Below are 16,136 nucleotides of genomic sequence, written 5' to 3'. Positions count from 1 at the left end.
GGATTGACTGCTGCGATCCTTCTGGTTTTAATCCTACGTTCCTAAAGCAGTAACTAAGGATCCCTGAGAAAGTGCAGATAGATGGAAATAACCCTCCACCCTGTAACAAATAAATGGGATAAAAATATAAACACATCCTAGTTAACTCTTAATTCGTCGTCCAACCTTCGCAATTAAATTTTTCGCGGTCTCCTCTTTCTTCGGCTTTGCCGAGCCTGTTACGAAAAATGGATCTTTTTCGCATAAACTGCTCGAAAACATTCTGGAATAACTAATGCTTACCCTGATCCTTCTTTTTTGTAAGGTTCTTGTACTGTTTACAAACTGGTGCCAAATACCGTACATTGTCTATATGGGCCAATAAGTTCCATGCAAATGTACGAGAACTTGTTCTTCTGTTGATTAATTTTCCACGCATCGTGTCACAATATATTCATTTGACCTTTGTGTGCAAGTCTTAATTACGATAACTTGAGTTTCCTCGGAATACTCGCATCAGAAACAAACATAGTCTTTAGGTAAGGATTATGAAGCAACGAAAGACATGGATATGTTATTATTTGATTTCAGTTTTACAGCAGGTACAAGCTTTTTTATTGTGCTATTTGCTTAAATATAAATCACCGATTTAACTAGTTATCATATACGCGAACTTTTTCATACCGTGAGTAATGTAGATTGTAATATTGACAGCACACCACCATTTGACTTTCAGAAATGTTTTTCTTGGGATAGCAATCGGCATAAAATGGTGTTTAAGATAGTCCTTATTTTACTGTAAATGAAATGCATTTCTTTAGTATACTATGTCAGTTCTATCCTTAATTAGGTCGGGTGGAAAAAAACGATTTTTATTCGCACCTATAAAGCTAATTCACTAAACTTTCTAGTTTTTGTTTTTCTTCCCTTGAAAGGTAAAAGGTATTTCACGAACAGTCTCTTCTTATTTTGGTGAAAATCGTCCACGTCTTTATCAGTTGAATTGTTTAATTTTTTATTTGGCCAGACGAAGTACAAGAATATTAACTGCAATCAGGTCTTCATGAAGTGCCTCGAGCTCTTTAGCAAGATTACTTTACAGCATGTCTGCATTCTGGTGTTAAGTTTGTCCTTTCAACAAAGGAGTCTAAGAACACTTGTATAAATAAATACATCCTGTTTAAAAAGTGTCTTTCAGTCACAAGCAGTTGACATTCTGTTCCGGTAGAAATATTTTTAGTTATAACACCTGTACATGTGGGCCAGACGCCGTGCGGAGATATTGAATGGCAGTCTTGAAGGTAGATGATCTCTGTCAGACAAGCAGAGAACTCACACAATAACAAGGCGGAGAGCAATGTCACGCGGTGTAGTACCATGAAATACCACACAGAGGAATAAATATGAAACTAATTTGCTTTTTCTCGAAATGAAGTTGCACGGTTAGGCTGAAGTTCACACGCAGTAATTGAACCGCGCGCGCGATCTGTGCGATTTGGAGCTTATCGCGACTCGCGAGACCACAACAAAATCACACGTGCCACACAATGCTTACTTTAATGTGCTTTCTGATCATTATGCAATTAGTACTTGTTCCTACAAACTTAGACTGATTTTAAGCTTTAAGGGCGTCGTAAGCGTTTTTCATAAGTTTCTGAAAACCTTTTTAGGCGAATTAGTCAAACGAGCGCGCTCTCTTCATTTCTTCTCTGAGTAAGTTTCACATATATACTTTCGCATGTAAAGGTGTCAGCCTATAAAAACTAGTTGGTAATTTAGTGTTGACAACTGAGTTGACAACGTAATTTAGTGTTGACAACTGAGTTAAAAACTTACGTTTTAGCTTTTTTACTCTTTACGGTGGCCAATTTACGTTTTCAACTCAGCTCAACACTAAATTACCTGCTATACTCTCCCACCGACGCAGCACCACAGTTTCTTTAGAAACTTACCCCCTTTATAAAAACTAGTTGTTTTTTGACGCAAGATGCCGACGTTTGAAATCGTTTCATTGTTCTAGAAAACAAGAGCTCCCCGCCAACTACTGCTGCTTCTCTCATAAGAAAAAACGCCTCAATCGCAACTTTGGTTTGTTTCAATCCTTTTCGCGGCTAATATTTCCTTTGGTTCGAGTTTTGTTTCATTAGTATAGAGTCAATACCATAGGCTGAAGTCAGCTTCATGTATGTTTCTTTTATCAGCGAATAACCTAACGCTAGATTATCATTGGTTTTTTCCTTCCAGAATTTCTTCTTGTTGTTGAAGAATTAAGACGCAACAGAAGAGTGCAGTCTCTGGATATGGATTTTGATTCTATAAATTTATATTCAGTGCTTTTTTTTTTATAGAGAACTGGAATACGAAAAAAGTGTTTCAATATCTCGCTAAACTCAACGAATTCAATACTCGTCATAAGATATTGATTTTACCTTGTTGTTTAATGCAAAGAAAGCCGACAATATAGTATTACAGCTGGTACTCTAACTGTGCACCATTGTGCCTATATGTACGACTAAAAATAACCTGTTCAATGATAACGCTTTTTATTTCAAGACTGTACTAGTCGAAAATACGGTAGACGGTTAATTTGGGTTTTGAAATATACTATGAAATTAACGAAAATTGCACGATGAAAAACTTCGAGAACGCATTTTAAATTACTCTATTGTTTTACAAATTTCGCGATATATTTTGTCTCTCGCTGCATGGGGTTGTTTTCAACACGAGGTCTTCAGTTAAGTAGAACTGATTTCTCATTTAAGCTGACCTAGAAGAAACTCTTTGGAAGTTGTGATGGAAATGATTCTTCCTGCTTAGCGTCAGTATGTATTTGAACATCAGCTGTTTCTTTCAGTCTTCTGAAAAGTAAAAATAACCATCTCGGATAGTAATTTTCTTAGTTTAATTTTTGCAAGTCGCGCGCTTTTTGTCGTATACCTTTGTAATGTCTATCCAATTGTTCGCCACAGTTCGTGTTTAACTAAGCCGTCTAATCCCAGATTAGACGAAACACTCACAGTTCTCCATCGCAAAGGAAAAAGACATATAGGAAAGGTTGGGAAATTGCTTTTATTTTTGAATGAAAATTAATCGCTCTTCGACGTGGCGCGAAATAATAGAAGGAAGACACGCATGCGCCAATTCTTAATATTGTTTATAAATGTATGCAAATGTTTCATGAAGACAAAGTAGGTCCCTGACCTAGGTCTACCTTTTTCACGGTGTTTTTCGACGCTTTTAATGTTTGTTTTAGGTACAATATGTCAGAATTACGAAGGAGGAAGGCTGGTCCCAGAAAAGACAAGAATCGGCCTTCGGCATCTCATGCGAACGACAGTTCGAAAGGCCAGCTGAAATCTGAAAGGAAACCGGAACAAGGGGTTTGGTATACTTGCGTTAATTACATCTTTGGAGCGACTGTTGCCGTGATTGTGGGACTCAAATATGCTCTATATGTGCGGGAACTTCACGAAAATGATATGTGGTTCTCCAACATAGGCGTAAGTGGTCAAATTAAACATAAATGAGCGCAGTTTTAGTGCTGAATGTGTGTCCATTGTAGTTATATAGCTATTATAATAGCTATCTCATCTATTTTACTGTTTTTTTTCCTCATGTTTGCTTTAAATTTGAGATATAGTCGGTTGCCTTATATCGATTATTAAAATTTGAATATGACTGGTTCCTAATATCCTTACGATGACCGACTTTGACTGAGCGCTATTTTTTTTCAAAAGTCAATTGGGAAATTAGAATTAAATAATCCTTCGACTACTGCCTACTTCAGCGAGAAATATTGTAATGAATGGTATTTTTTAAAAGGAGTTGGATATTGGTTCAATTACATTTGGTTCAAATTTTCTTAATTACTAACTATTTTTTGCTTCCTTTGACCTGAGCATTAAATATCTCGACACAGCTGAGCAACATAGTTTTTTCAAGTTATGTTGTAAACTAAAGATAATTTTTTTAATGTTTGAATCTTACAATCTTAGAGTGATAGAAGTATTGAAATCTGAAGATTTCTGAGATAGGAAGAGCTAATTATACTATATAGTAGCTGTGCCAATGAAACATTTTTGAATATTGAAAAAAAAAAAAAAAAAATCAGCATAATTCATTCTGTACATATTGTTTAATTTGCTGCATACCCAAACAATATACATGCAACCTAGCAACAACAAATGAGGAGTGAGGACTTTAAGTAAAAAATGTACTTGAGCTAGCAGCCCACTGACTTCTGAAACCATATGTTTGAAGACCAGACAATGCAACCCGTTAGATAAATCACTATTTGTTACCATGAAGCACTGTTAATTTTGCTGATATATCCTTCAACCCTTCAACCCCTAAGAGTGTCTAGCATCTAATTTCTCCTTACAATATCACCCTTTAATCAAATGTTAAGGTCATGAGAATAGAGGAAATGATCACCAACTAAAGCAGCTAATGATTATTAAACAAATTCTCTTTGTCAGCACCTTGGGAAATGTATAGTGAATAGTATGGAGAATACTGATGTTAGGGGAGAAAGGGTTAAATGAGATTTTTCAAGCAAAGAGCACTTTTTTATTCACCCTTTAGGTATAAATGCTTGCTAAAAGTCTGCTTTTAACTCTTTGACCCTTACAATGTCATCCCTGAGTCAAACATTAAGTTCACAAGAATAAAGGAAATGATCACCAACCAAAGAAGCTCTTGATTATCAAACAAATTCTCTTTGCATTTTTAAAATGTCTCCTATTTGATCTTTCATTATTTCCATATCATCTATTGGCTTTATATTGCATTGATTTCCAAAGGGAAAATGAAGTATTTGTCACTTTTAGCAGAGAAAGGGAGATGGAAACTTACTAGAACAGAGTAAAAGAGCACATGTCTATATTGTGGTTAACCCTTTATGCTCTAACATCAGTATGCATATTCTCCATACCTTTCTCTATACATTTCCTAAGGTGCTCACAAGGAGAATTTGTTCAACAATGAAGACCTTCTCTAGTTGGTGAACATTTCTTTTCTTCCTGTGACCTTAATAAGTTATTCAGGGGTGACATTGTATGGAGAAATTAGATGCTAGTCAATCTTAGCTATTAAAGGGTTAAAGTAGCTTGATCCACATTATAACTGTAATATTAATGCACTTATCAAATATTTGTTGTCAACCTCTTCACTAAACAATGAATATTCCTGGTTTACCCCTTATTTAGCAAATAGAGAGGGAAATATCCTTCAGAACAGAGTCTGGATTATATTTTTCATTCTACAAGCAAATAGTACTAGCGCCATCGTTATTACAAGGTAAGCCAAGAACTGTCAATAGTTTAATACACTTGCTTTTGAGACTAATCCAAGAGAATATATAGTTATTTTTAGCCTGTTTGCAGAGTCATTTTTGAAATTCCTAGAAATATGTAAAATAGGAAGGTTCTCCTTTTCTCAAATTTGAAAGTGACTCTTTCATTAGCCTAAGGGTAAGGAGTTGCAAGCAATACTTTCTGTAGTGGGTCTAGTGGGTCAGTCCCATTTAATAAAAGCTTTAAAAGATCATCAGAGAGGTCTGAAATTATGGGCAGAGTTGTTATTTGGATACAATAATAAAGTATTGTCCAGTATGGCTTTGACATTGCCAACTATAAAGATTGTTACTTTTTCATATTGTTTGCTTATTTTGGTCAGTTGGAATGGAGGTAAAATGAAGTATATTTAATTTAGTTCATGATCAAATGCCATTTCTTGATGAAGACTAGAAGAACTAGTTTAGCCATCAAAAGATGATCGAACATAACAATTCTTATTTGCTACTTGTCTTAAAATTTTGTAGGTATTCACGATGTTATGCATGACAATAGAACAGAGCACCTGAGGACAATAAATATTTTAGAGAGATTTAATATTTATCAAGAAGTTATTTTAGCAGCTCTGTACAGAATTTTACCATTACAGGTACATGTTCTACTCTTTTGTAGAGAAATGATAATTTTATGATCATTGTATTTTTTATAATTTGACAATTAGTTTAGGCTACTTAATTTACCCACTTTTTATCATGGAATTGATTGCAAGTAGCAGAGCCAATCAGGTTCTAGCATTTGTGATAGATTGGTTGTAGAGTTACACTAATTATAATTATGATTTTTTTTATAATTTGCAATTAGATCAGATTAGATAATGAGGGAAAAGCCTGAATCAACTGTCTTGCTTAGAAATTGAGAGCAAGTAATATTATTGTTATAGTGAATAAAACTGGTCATTTGAAACTAAATAGCAAGACAGGCTCCTGTTTTTATCTAATTTTGCATAAGGGCCTCACATTGTTAGGCTACTCTTACCCACTATTTGTCAGGGAGTTGATAGTGAGTAGCAAAGCCAATCAGGTTGCAGAATTTGTGGTAGATTGCTTGTTGAGTAACACTTATTATAATTATAAACTGTAATTAAAATCTGTCAATTACTTTACTCTAGTTTGTGGGTTAAATTATATAATAATTTGTATCAGTTTAATTATGTGTCCAATTATTTATTATTCCCTGATTATTTTGTATGTACTTTCTTTTTGTCTTCTCTTGAAGGGATCTGTGGAATATGTGTACTTTTATATTGATACGATCTTTGGCTTACATGGGATGTACATGGTGTCGTTGTTTGTATCATCATGGTTACTGAGTGGTTCTTGGCTGGCTGGGCTGCTGTCTGCAAGTTTCTATATTTTTAACAAGTAAGGTTATCATTGAAAGACTTTATGTTCTTGAAAGGAAACACTATTGGCATAGTGATTATCACAAATCCTGACTGCACCTTGAACACTCCTGACCAAACATTTTACTACCTCTTTATTTACTTCATGGTATTAAATTAATAAATGCTAAACTTGAATATCTTCTGCTGTGTTTCAGGGATGAAACTACACGACTGTGGTTTACAATTCCACTGCGTGAGAGTTTTGGATTTCCATTCATTTTTGCACAACTTGCATTTATTACTGTTTACTTTAAGAGGAATGTTTCTTCACTTGCTCAGGTATTTTGCAACTCATTAAAGTTCTGAAAATTGTTATTATTGATATGCGGATGATTTTGCTTTTCTTCAAAACCTGTCCTGGTCATATCCCTTGTGTTAGAGGGGAAGGGGTAGAATACAATAAAAAATCCAACCAGGGAACACCATCTGGATGAGTAAAAGAGCCCAAGATATGTGTACAGAGGTGTTCTTGTAAGAAGATGACAATCTGGAATCGTAACCAGTTGGTGTGGAATCAAGCTGGGATCATGATCAGTTGTTGTGATGTCTGTACAGATTTTGCCAACTTAATAAATGTTGTTATAGATGTAACCTATTAGTTAACACTTGTTACATGAGTAATTATTAGTTTGCCATTTATTTGGGAGGTTTCATACCCAGACAAGTGCTTATAAGTATGACTAGTGCAAGGGCATAAGATTCTTCTTTTTCCTTTTTTTTAACTTGGCAGTAATATTTTCATGTCTAAGTTTAATTGTTTTAATTTTTCTCCCTAGGCAGTATGTTTGGTTGGCATAGCAGTTTCAACATTTTTCTTTACATTAGTGTGGCAGTTTGCCCAGTTCATTCTTCTTTTGGAGTCTATGGCATTCTTTGGTACCTATTCCCTTGGCTTTATCCCCAAATATAAGGTTAGGAATGCTGTTCTCTTCCCTCAATATTAAATCATTGTAATAGTTCAGAGTTCACAAAAATACCAATTTTGTCATCATTCCTACGAATTCTTTTTTTTTTTTTTTTTTTGCTTAACCAACCTATGTTTTTCAGAAAGGAAACTAGGCTTTTACTGAATGCAGGCATCTACAGTCAATTCTTCTTTTTCTTTTTTCTCTTTAACCAACCTAAACCACTTGCATGAGAAGGGATCGAGGCAATGAGAAATGAAACATTTTATGGAGTGACCTGTGTATGAAATTAATAATAAAATCAAGAAAAAGAAGAGAGGAAGAAGAAGAAGAAATTGATTTAGGCAATGCAGTTTCATTAACAGACATTTTTTAAATTTTTTTCGGAGTCACAGTCATATGTTAAAAACTGAATTGAATGTTGAGTTTGTTAAATTAAAGTAAGAAAATATCAGACATACAGTCATGTAGAAAACAACACATTTCTGCATTTGAATACCACAACAGTTACCCTGGAGCTTAATTTTCTCTGATGTTATAAACCAAGGATTGTTGCATGCTGCTAATATCAAATGTCATATCAAGTTAATGTTCTTTACTTCTTTTTCAGGCTCGCACTATGTACCTGATGGTGATTAGTTCTCTTCTTGGAGTGTGTATTTTACAGTTTGTGAATGACATGATTCTTTGTTCTCTTGCGCTGAGTTTTGCCATTGCATCTTTTATTCTCCTGACTTTCCATGTGAGTTGTATAACCTGTTCTAATTGATTCAATATTTCTAAGTTTACTAGAAAGGTTGGGACATTTGGTTAAAGTCATTTTCAGTTGAAAGTGTTGGTTGAGGGTTTTAATTTTTCATTGTACAATACCTGTCTAAGATTACTCCCTACAAACTTACGTATACACAAATTTAAGTTTTGAAATTTACCCAAATAAAGAATGTGAAAAAATGCATGTGACAGTAACCTAGACACAATATTTAAAGACACGACCAAACTTATATTAAAAACAACAACAAAACAGGAATAATGGGAATTAAAAATAAAGAGATACGCCTAATTGCTCTTGTTGCCTCACTGATCGATTAGAAACACCTAGCCTGTTTGAATTTGAAAAGTAGCTGTGGAGGAATCGATTCCTTTTTTCAAAAGGTGCACAGCTCCTGATTGCATTGTTTTTCACATCTCTAAAATCATTATTTTTTCAGAGTGAAGGCAATTCAAATGATAGTTTCATCTACAAAGTGTTGAAGCTTATCATCAATATTGCTGCTACTTTACTGTTAGCAGGATGCATAAGTTTTGTTTCTAAGGTCAGTTCTAACTTTCTTACACACAGTGTTATGGGATCATGACAGGCTAAGGCATGTACCCTTGTGGGAGCATTGCAAAACAGTTTTTAACCAAGTGTTAAAAATTTTCAGGGGATGGATTGGTTTTGCTCCTCTTGTTAAACGATAAAAATAGAAATATATTTTATCTTAAAACATCATTGTAAGGGTTTCTTATATTAGTGTTGGAAAATGAATGGAAATAATATATTACCATAAGCCATTCAGTAAAAATTATACTAAGCCAGTTGATCATTTCTTGTTCCTTTTGGCGGTCCTATCTCACAGGTAGAATTTTGGTCACCTTTTCCTTATTGTGATCGTGTATTTGACATGGAGACAGATGTTTTTGCGTAAACTGCGGTTTGCGGCTAGATATCGGTATATTTCCATTATGTTGCTGAATCACCATAAATCACCATCGTCTAAGCCTCATATATTACAATTAAAGTGATTTTCTTCATAAAATGTTAAGTTTTCCCGTCGTTAACAATTTAGTCTTGTGATAAAGAATGGGTCGCGGCTTATAGCCGGATGTTTTCGATTTATTTTTGGTTCTCGTTAGGCGGAGTCTACACGTACAAAGTTTGGGGTCTCGGCTTATAACCAATAAATACAGTATTGCTATTTTTATCGTTTAACACTCTACGCTTTGTGATTCAACCATTCAGACGCAGTGCAGGTTTTGTCGACTGAGTTGATAAATAAATGTGAAATGAGCACCGTATGTGAGTTTCTTTAAAGCTGACGTTGCGGGCGTTAGCCCTCTTGGCAGGGTGAATGACTCGATGACTTCGACAATCGCATTTTCCCCCACGTCAGACATTTTTGGTTTTGGTTTTGGTTTTACAACCTCAGTGACTTGTCATTTTGGCTTTATCAACTTAATTCTAAAGTGGCCACCTTTAGGTGACTCCTCAGTTTTGCACGGCGCATCCTGTATTGCGCATAAAAATCAGTTTCATCATCTGAGTTGATGATGTAAATTGAGGATCAATATCAGTATCTGGGCAACTGCCCACCTACCCCTCCCCTAACTCAACAACAGTCAATTGATAACAAGTTAGGGTTAATGTTGGGTTAGGGGAGCGGTAGGTGGGCAGTTGCCCAGATTTTGATATTGATCCTCAATCTACATCATCAACTCAGATGATGAAACCAAATTATCTTGCGATACCTCCACTAACGTAGCACCATATTTTCTTTATTCTTATGTGACTTGCTTTGTCTGTGCTTGTTCCCACTCGTAAAATGTTTTATATTTCATGTGTCTAGTATTCCTTCTTTGTATTTTTCCTTGTGTGTTTAACTGTGCCTTGAACTGTTGAATAGGGTGTCTGCTTCTGTTGTTGTAGCACTGTAGTCAGTTAAACGTTTATCCTCTTGCAGGTTATATTCAGAATAGAATCCGATGAGCACATCTTTAAGTTCCTTAAGTCGAAGTTTGGTTATGGTATTGGAAGGTATGTTACTATTGATTGGAGCTTTTTGAGTCAAACAAACAAAATGTATAGAGTTTCCTCTCCTTTTTTCACAATTACGTATTCATTATCCAGTGAAAGTTTAATACTGTTGCTTTGTGATTTCAAACAAAGCAAAGGGCTAAATAACAAGGCTTTTTTTGTGCCTGTTGCCCACACCACTTACCCATTCTTCTATCCAACTTGTTCACTCAACCCCCTAAAAACTCGACTCTCGAATTTCATGAAATTAAAACGATCAAAAATTTAGACTCTCCCTTAAGACATTGCCTAATAATTTTCTTGTGATTTCTCTCCAGGGATTTCGATTCGCTGCTGTATCTTTGTGAAAAAGCATTCCAGTTCTGTCCCTTGGCTGTCTACTCGAGACTTACCACCGGTGTGGTTTTCCCGTGTTATGTCGTGTCTTTGTTAGCTGTACTGTTTCTGTTGGCCTGTACTGTATTCATGAATTGGAGGTAAGATGTTGTGCCTTAACCCTTTAACTCCCGTGAAGTGACCAAGACAGAATTTCTCCTCACAATATCAACGCAATATTAAGAAGAAAAGTGATGAAAATTAAGAAACATATCAATCAGGGGACTCTTAGTTGATCCAATACCAAATCCTCCGAACCAACTTTATAAGAATTGTATGGCAGATAATAAGGAGAATTACCAATGAGATCTTGGGAGTGAAAGGGTTAACGACGTTTAATTATTAAGCTGTTATCTCTTATCACATTTTTTGCTATAAAAACTTAGATTCCTTACCAAATCCCTGTCAGTTAGGCCGTTACTTCCTTAATAAAGACTTAAGATCTTTTAAGCAAAAGCGAAAAAAAAAAGGAACAAGGCCTGCTGAGGTTGTAGAAGATAGCAATTTATTGTAAACGATGGAATTTGGCTCATGCATATTTCAATTTTGCGCAAATACTGTGTATTTTTGTCTGATTATCGCGTTAATATATCGGCTCCTTCAACCAATCTTTTCAGATCTAAACCTGAGGATACTGCTGTAGAAACCAAATGTCTTTACCTTAACTCTCATCCTGAGGTAGTTTATCAAGCCATACAGAGCGTTTTCTTTGGTGCTCTAGCTATCACGACTGTCCGCTTCAAGTATTTGTGGATACCGCACATGTGCCTGTTTGCCGCCGGAATATTCTGCAACCAGGCCTTCTGGAAAGCGGCTCTGAACAAAGTAGGAATCAAGCAAATATACGTAAGTATCTTTACTCGATGCTTCGGAAATTCAATTCGTCCAAGAGAATCTTGACTTGATCGTGATTGCGGGGAGTGGCTGAGAGAAGTAACGTTTAATTAATTTGGTTCATCGGGATAGAGCACTTCTCGATTGATTGTCATGAAACCAAAACTAAAGAAATCACAACAGCCAATCAGAAGAAAGTAAAGTACCTTTAACAGTAAAGAAGAACGCAAAATCAAAACAAGTAAATTGTCGTAAGGGCAGGAAAACGCGGGCGACCAAGTCGCCATTGGTTTTAGTTTTGCATCTGATTGGGTGAGAAATTGGCGCAAGTTTTCTGGGCCAATCACTGAGCGAAGTGAAGCAACCAAAGCAATCCCGGATTGATTTCGACACTCAGTTCAAAATTGCTCAACGAAGCACTCAGGTAGTTTGGGAAGCTCGAAGCATGCGCAAGAGTCGCCCAAGGCGTAACCGAGATCATCTAGAGCTTGAGTGCTCTCTGAACTTTACGAGCGCTTTGTATCTGGATGAACTGGCAGCTGACGCATGAACCAGTTGTTTTGATAACATTTTCAACAGATTTTTCTTTAATATTTTAAGATGAGGGATTCCCCCTGTTACACTTCAATGCGTACATGCACGTCATCAGCGTGCATAATGGGAATATGAAGTACTGATTTACTAGCTATGTTATATATAACACACTGTGAGGCAAATCATAGACGCAGTATCGTAGCATAACGAAATGCTTGAAAGAAAAATTTGTTGCAGCTGGACTTAACACGCCGAAAGAGACTTCATATTCCTATAGTTCACAATTTCATTATCACAACTAAGTATTGACATTTTTAAGTACGATAATGGTCCGTACAGTCATTGCTTTTTTATCTCTCTTCCCAGGGAAAGGTCATGGGTCATGGCGTTCCTGTTATGCTTCTTGCTCTTCTGCTATACAATGTAAGTATGGCACTCTTTAGCTGAGGTTGGCATTTGCTGAAGCCGTTTTCTTTCAGTGTAAAGTTTGTTATTGTGGTTCCACGACAGAATGTCTTTTGAATCTCGAAGTTGTTAATTTTTATTTCCTGTTACAATTTTTATTCAGCGTCTCCCCAATGCTCTGAAAGAACTCGAAGAACTGAGAGAATTCTACGATCCTGACACTGTACAGTTAATGAAATGGATAAAGTAAGTTCATTGACTTACCAGCTCGATTGAGAATCGTCCGTAACGTCGGATTTTTCAAAAGGGGGGGGGGGGGGGTCACTGTGTCAAACATAGAATACTTACCAGATTATCACGTCGACCTTCAATAAACGGATTTAAGCAAGAGGAACTGTCGCAATGTGGTTCTACGTTCCCAAAACTGACTTGACGTCAATTACAGAACTCTTACTAATGAGAATAATCTTGCGAGATTTTGATTGTACTAACAAATAATTACGTGTCTCTAGTGAGAACACCCCTCCAGATGCTTCGTTCACGGGAAGTATGCAGTTACTGGCCGGAGTAAAGCTCTGTACAGACCGACACATCACAAACCATCCGCACTACGAGAATAAGTTCCTTAGAGAAAGAACTAAGCAGGTAATCTCTTGCTAAACGTACAAGCTGATCCTGTATTTTAATCTTTTAGTTTTAAGACACTCCTTCGAGGATGCACTCCGTCCGAGGATGCACTTTCTGAACGTCCCTTAACCCTTTACACTTAACATTAGTACTCATATTCTCCACACTGTTCTCTTTAAATTTTCTGTAGTAATGACATGGAGAATTTGTGTGACAATCAGGGGCTACTTAAATTGGTGATCATATCTTTTATTCTCCTGAGCTTCAGATTTGCTCCAATGGTAATACTGTAAGGAAAAATAAGAACACAGTCACCCTAAGGGGTAAAATGTTAAAAATCACAATGCCACTTCGTTTAAGTGTCGAAAGTGATGTGTTGCCACATTGGTTTTACTGTATTTTGCTCTGTTGGACTAAAAAACTCGCGCCATTTTCTCTACCAATCAGATTCAAAACTATAAATTGCGACTTGCCACTTACGTTTTCCCGCGCTTTGGGCAGTGTGCTTTTTTTCTGAGTTGAGTTCCGATTGGCTCCTTGTCATAAGTTCCCTTGTTTTTGTTTTAAGACACTCAATCGAAATGTGCCCTAAAAGTGAAATGATGGGAAATGGGTGGTTGCCGAGAATAGGGTCGATGTCACTCGTGTATGACTTGAAAATTGTTTAACTTTCAGGTTTGACCAATAGGACAAAAATAGATGATTTAACTTGTAGTCACCATTTACAAAAACAGTTATTTTGCTTTCTACCTTCTTCTGTCCTCTTAAGCTGAAGTTCAAAGTTCCCTTTGGCTTCTCTGTTATTAATTATAAAAATGGACCATTGTTTCTCGTGCTTTGTTCATTTCAGGTTTATCAAATTTACGCCCGACGACCGCCCGAAGAAGTCTACAAGATTCTTCGGCAACACGGCACAGACTACATTATTTTAGAAAACAGCATCTGTCTTTCACAACAAGATCGGGGCTGCAGGCTTGTCGACCTACTCGATTTGGATAATGGTCACATGATCGAGGGCGGCCAATCAGAGGAAGGATTGCACTTAACAAATGTTCCACGTTTCTGTAAAGCTATAAAAACAGATGTTAAGAATTTTAGTCCGTATTTTAAGAAAGTTTTTGAAAATCGTACTTTTTACTTGTACAAACTTTTATGAATATGAACGTGTTTTTGTCAGCTTCATACCCAACCTTGTCACTTCGTCACAATATAACGGTGGAGGTTTTCCGGCCCAGACAATGGGTACAAATGTTATTAATGGTTAAAATTAGTTAGGCCACAATTGAATAAACATCGATATTTGAATTTTGAAAAACAGGCTATGATCAGCGGCATTAATACAGTTAATAGTAATCTTTTTAAAGTTTTGTCAAGTTTGAAAGCGTCACAGAATTCTTGCTTCATTGCTCAGTTTGTTGAAGGTTAAACGGTCAGAGGCTAAAAGTATCGCTAGCATTGAAGAGAACGAGCTCCAGGCCCCATTTTTTTTCTCGGTCACATTTCAATGACTAGTCTTGAGGGATGAAATCTGACTTCACTGGTGTTGGCACAAGCAGACGTTCATGAAAACAGGAATAAACTATATCCAGCCAATCCGAGCTATGCATAGTGTTAAGTTAAATTTGGTTGCCCCAAACTCACCACAAACTGAAGGTAACAATTGGGCAATTGGACTCTTTGGTTTGTAAATGTCTGGTATGAACATTGTTTATAGCAATTTTCATCTGGGTATAGTGAGCAATTAGGGAATGCTTAGCTGAGTTTAGTTTAGCTGAGAAATTTGGCGTCATTATCCTAAATAATCAGTTATAGAGCTTATACGTGTACCAGTCGTAACACTCACATCTTGTCGCGGTTTTACCCGGCTTCATCTGTTTATTTTGAGTTCTCATTGGCCCTTTCAGAAGCATCTGTTTGTTCTTGTTACCCGTTTTGGTTAGTTTGGTCTTTGTTTTCCCAACAGTAAGTCGAAAAGCGCTTAACTTTTACGGTCTGCAAGGCGTCACTCCTATTCACCGTATAGCTGGTGAAACCTTGGCCCCTTTTGCAACGAACCGAGTTGTAACTTCTCTGCCGAAGTTGTTTGACACCCTGACAAAAACTTTCACTGCAAGAGAAATAAATACACGGATTCAACGCGGAGTTACAGAGACTCGAGAACTTTGCAACAAAGTTTAGATGGTAACCATGACAGACTGATGTGGACTTGGCAGTAGAGCAATAAACACTGGCGAACCAGAAAGGAAACTAACGTATTTCAAATGTCAAAGCAATCACACAACATGACAGACACCCTTCTGTTTATAATTTCATTCCTTTGATTGGATAGGCTTGTTTGATTCATGGCAGGTTTCTTAAACCAAAGTTTCATGCCAATGGCCATTACTACTTAGGGCGTGGCTACGAAAACTACAAAATGAAAATGAAATACACTTGAACGGACGGAAGACTGTTGAAGTCTGAGTTACAAATTTTTGTAATATTTTCAGTTTTGATTTGATAAACTTCAAAGAGAGGCGAAATGAAGGTAATCGTAGTCAGCCATATTAAGGTAAGATAAGCTTTGCAGCGCGGAGTGATGACCTTCTTGCGAAGGTGAAACATCAGAAGGAAACGATCAACGGCAATGGCTGATAAGCTGCCTGTTAAAATATTTACGGCCTGAAACCAGAAAAAATTGAGAGAATTAGGCCAAATATTCCAGAAACCAACCATTTAGGACCAGCCTCTGCTGTAATCAGGTATGCTAAAAACCGTTACAACCAAGTCCGCGATGGCCATGTTTACTAAGAAATAATTACAGGCAGCCTTTGTCCTGTTGTGAAAGATGTTGTAGCTTTGTCTCAAAATGGTCTTAACTGCAACAACCACAGTATTTCCCGGGAGGGAAATACAAAAGATGATCACATAGGTAGTCCACCTAAGTTGCCACAAAGGTTTGTATG

At 36.6% G+C, this 16,136-nt stretch overlaps 1 protein-coding gene and 1 long non-coding RNA gene across 4 annotated transcripts in view; one reads left to right on the top strand and one right to left on the bottom strand.

Annotated features, from left to right (window-relative positions):
- LOC149041594 (uncharacterized) overlaps positions 1-344 on the bottom strand; it is a 10,364-nt gene extending 10,020 nt beyond the window's left edge. The window contains exon 1 of the long non-coding RNA XR_016189283.1: positions 1-344. This exon is cut by the window's left edge and continues 19 nt beyond it. This is a non-coding gene — a long non-coding RNA (uncharacterized LOC149041594).
- Positions 345-394: 50 nt separating this feature from the next.
- On the top strand, positions 395-14,506 carry LOC113675906 (protein C-mannosyl-transferase DPY19L3). Of its 3 annotated transcripts, none has more exons than XM_089214866.1 (16): positions 395-518; positions 3,233-3,479; positions 5,187-5,277; positions 5,801-5,922; positions 6,549-6,694; positions 6,873-6,996; positions 7,494-7,628; positions 8,233-8,364; positions 8,831-8,935; positions 10,343-10,416; positions 10,734-10,892; positions 11,409-11,637; positions 12,526-12,582; positions 12,728-12,810; positions 13,077-13,209; positions 14,042-14,506. In XM_089214866.1, the coding sequence occupies exons 2-16, from the start codon at positions 3,240-3,242 to the stop codon at positions 14,345-14,347; spliced, it is 2,136 nt and encodes a 711-aa protein (XP_089070992.1). In that variant the 5' UTR covers positions 395-518; positions 3,233-3,239; the 3' UTR covers positions 14,348-14,506. The 3 variants fall into 3 exon arrangements, with proteins under 3 accessions (XP_089070992.1, XP_089070995.1, XP_089070991.1); XM_089214869.1 differs by lacking the exon at positions 395-518 and adding an exon at positions 2,676-2,801; XM_089214865.1 differs by lacking the exon at positions 395-518 and having other exon boundaries at positions 3,128-3,479.
- The last annotated feature ends 1,630 nt before the right edge of the window (positions 14,507-16,136 follow it).

This window comes from Pocillopora damicornis, chromosome 8 (genome assembly GCF_964200805.1).
Source record: "Pocillopora damicornis chromosome 8, jaPocDami1.2, whole genome shotgun sequence".
Classification (NCBI taxonomy): domain Eukaryota; kingdom Metazoa; phylum Cnidaria; class Anthozoa; order Scleractinia; family Pocilloporidae; genus Pocillopora; species Pocillopora damicornis.
The sequence above is the reverse complement of the archived record's forward strand: the minus strand, read 5'-3'. Positions and strand labels throughout refer to the sequence as shown.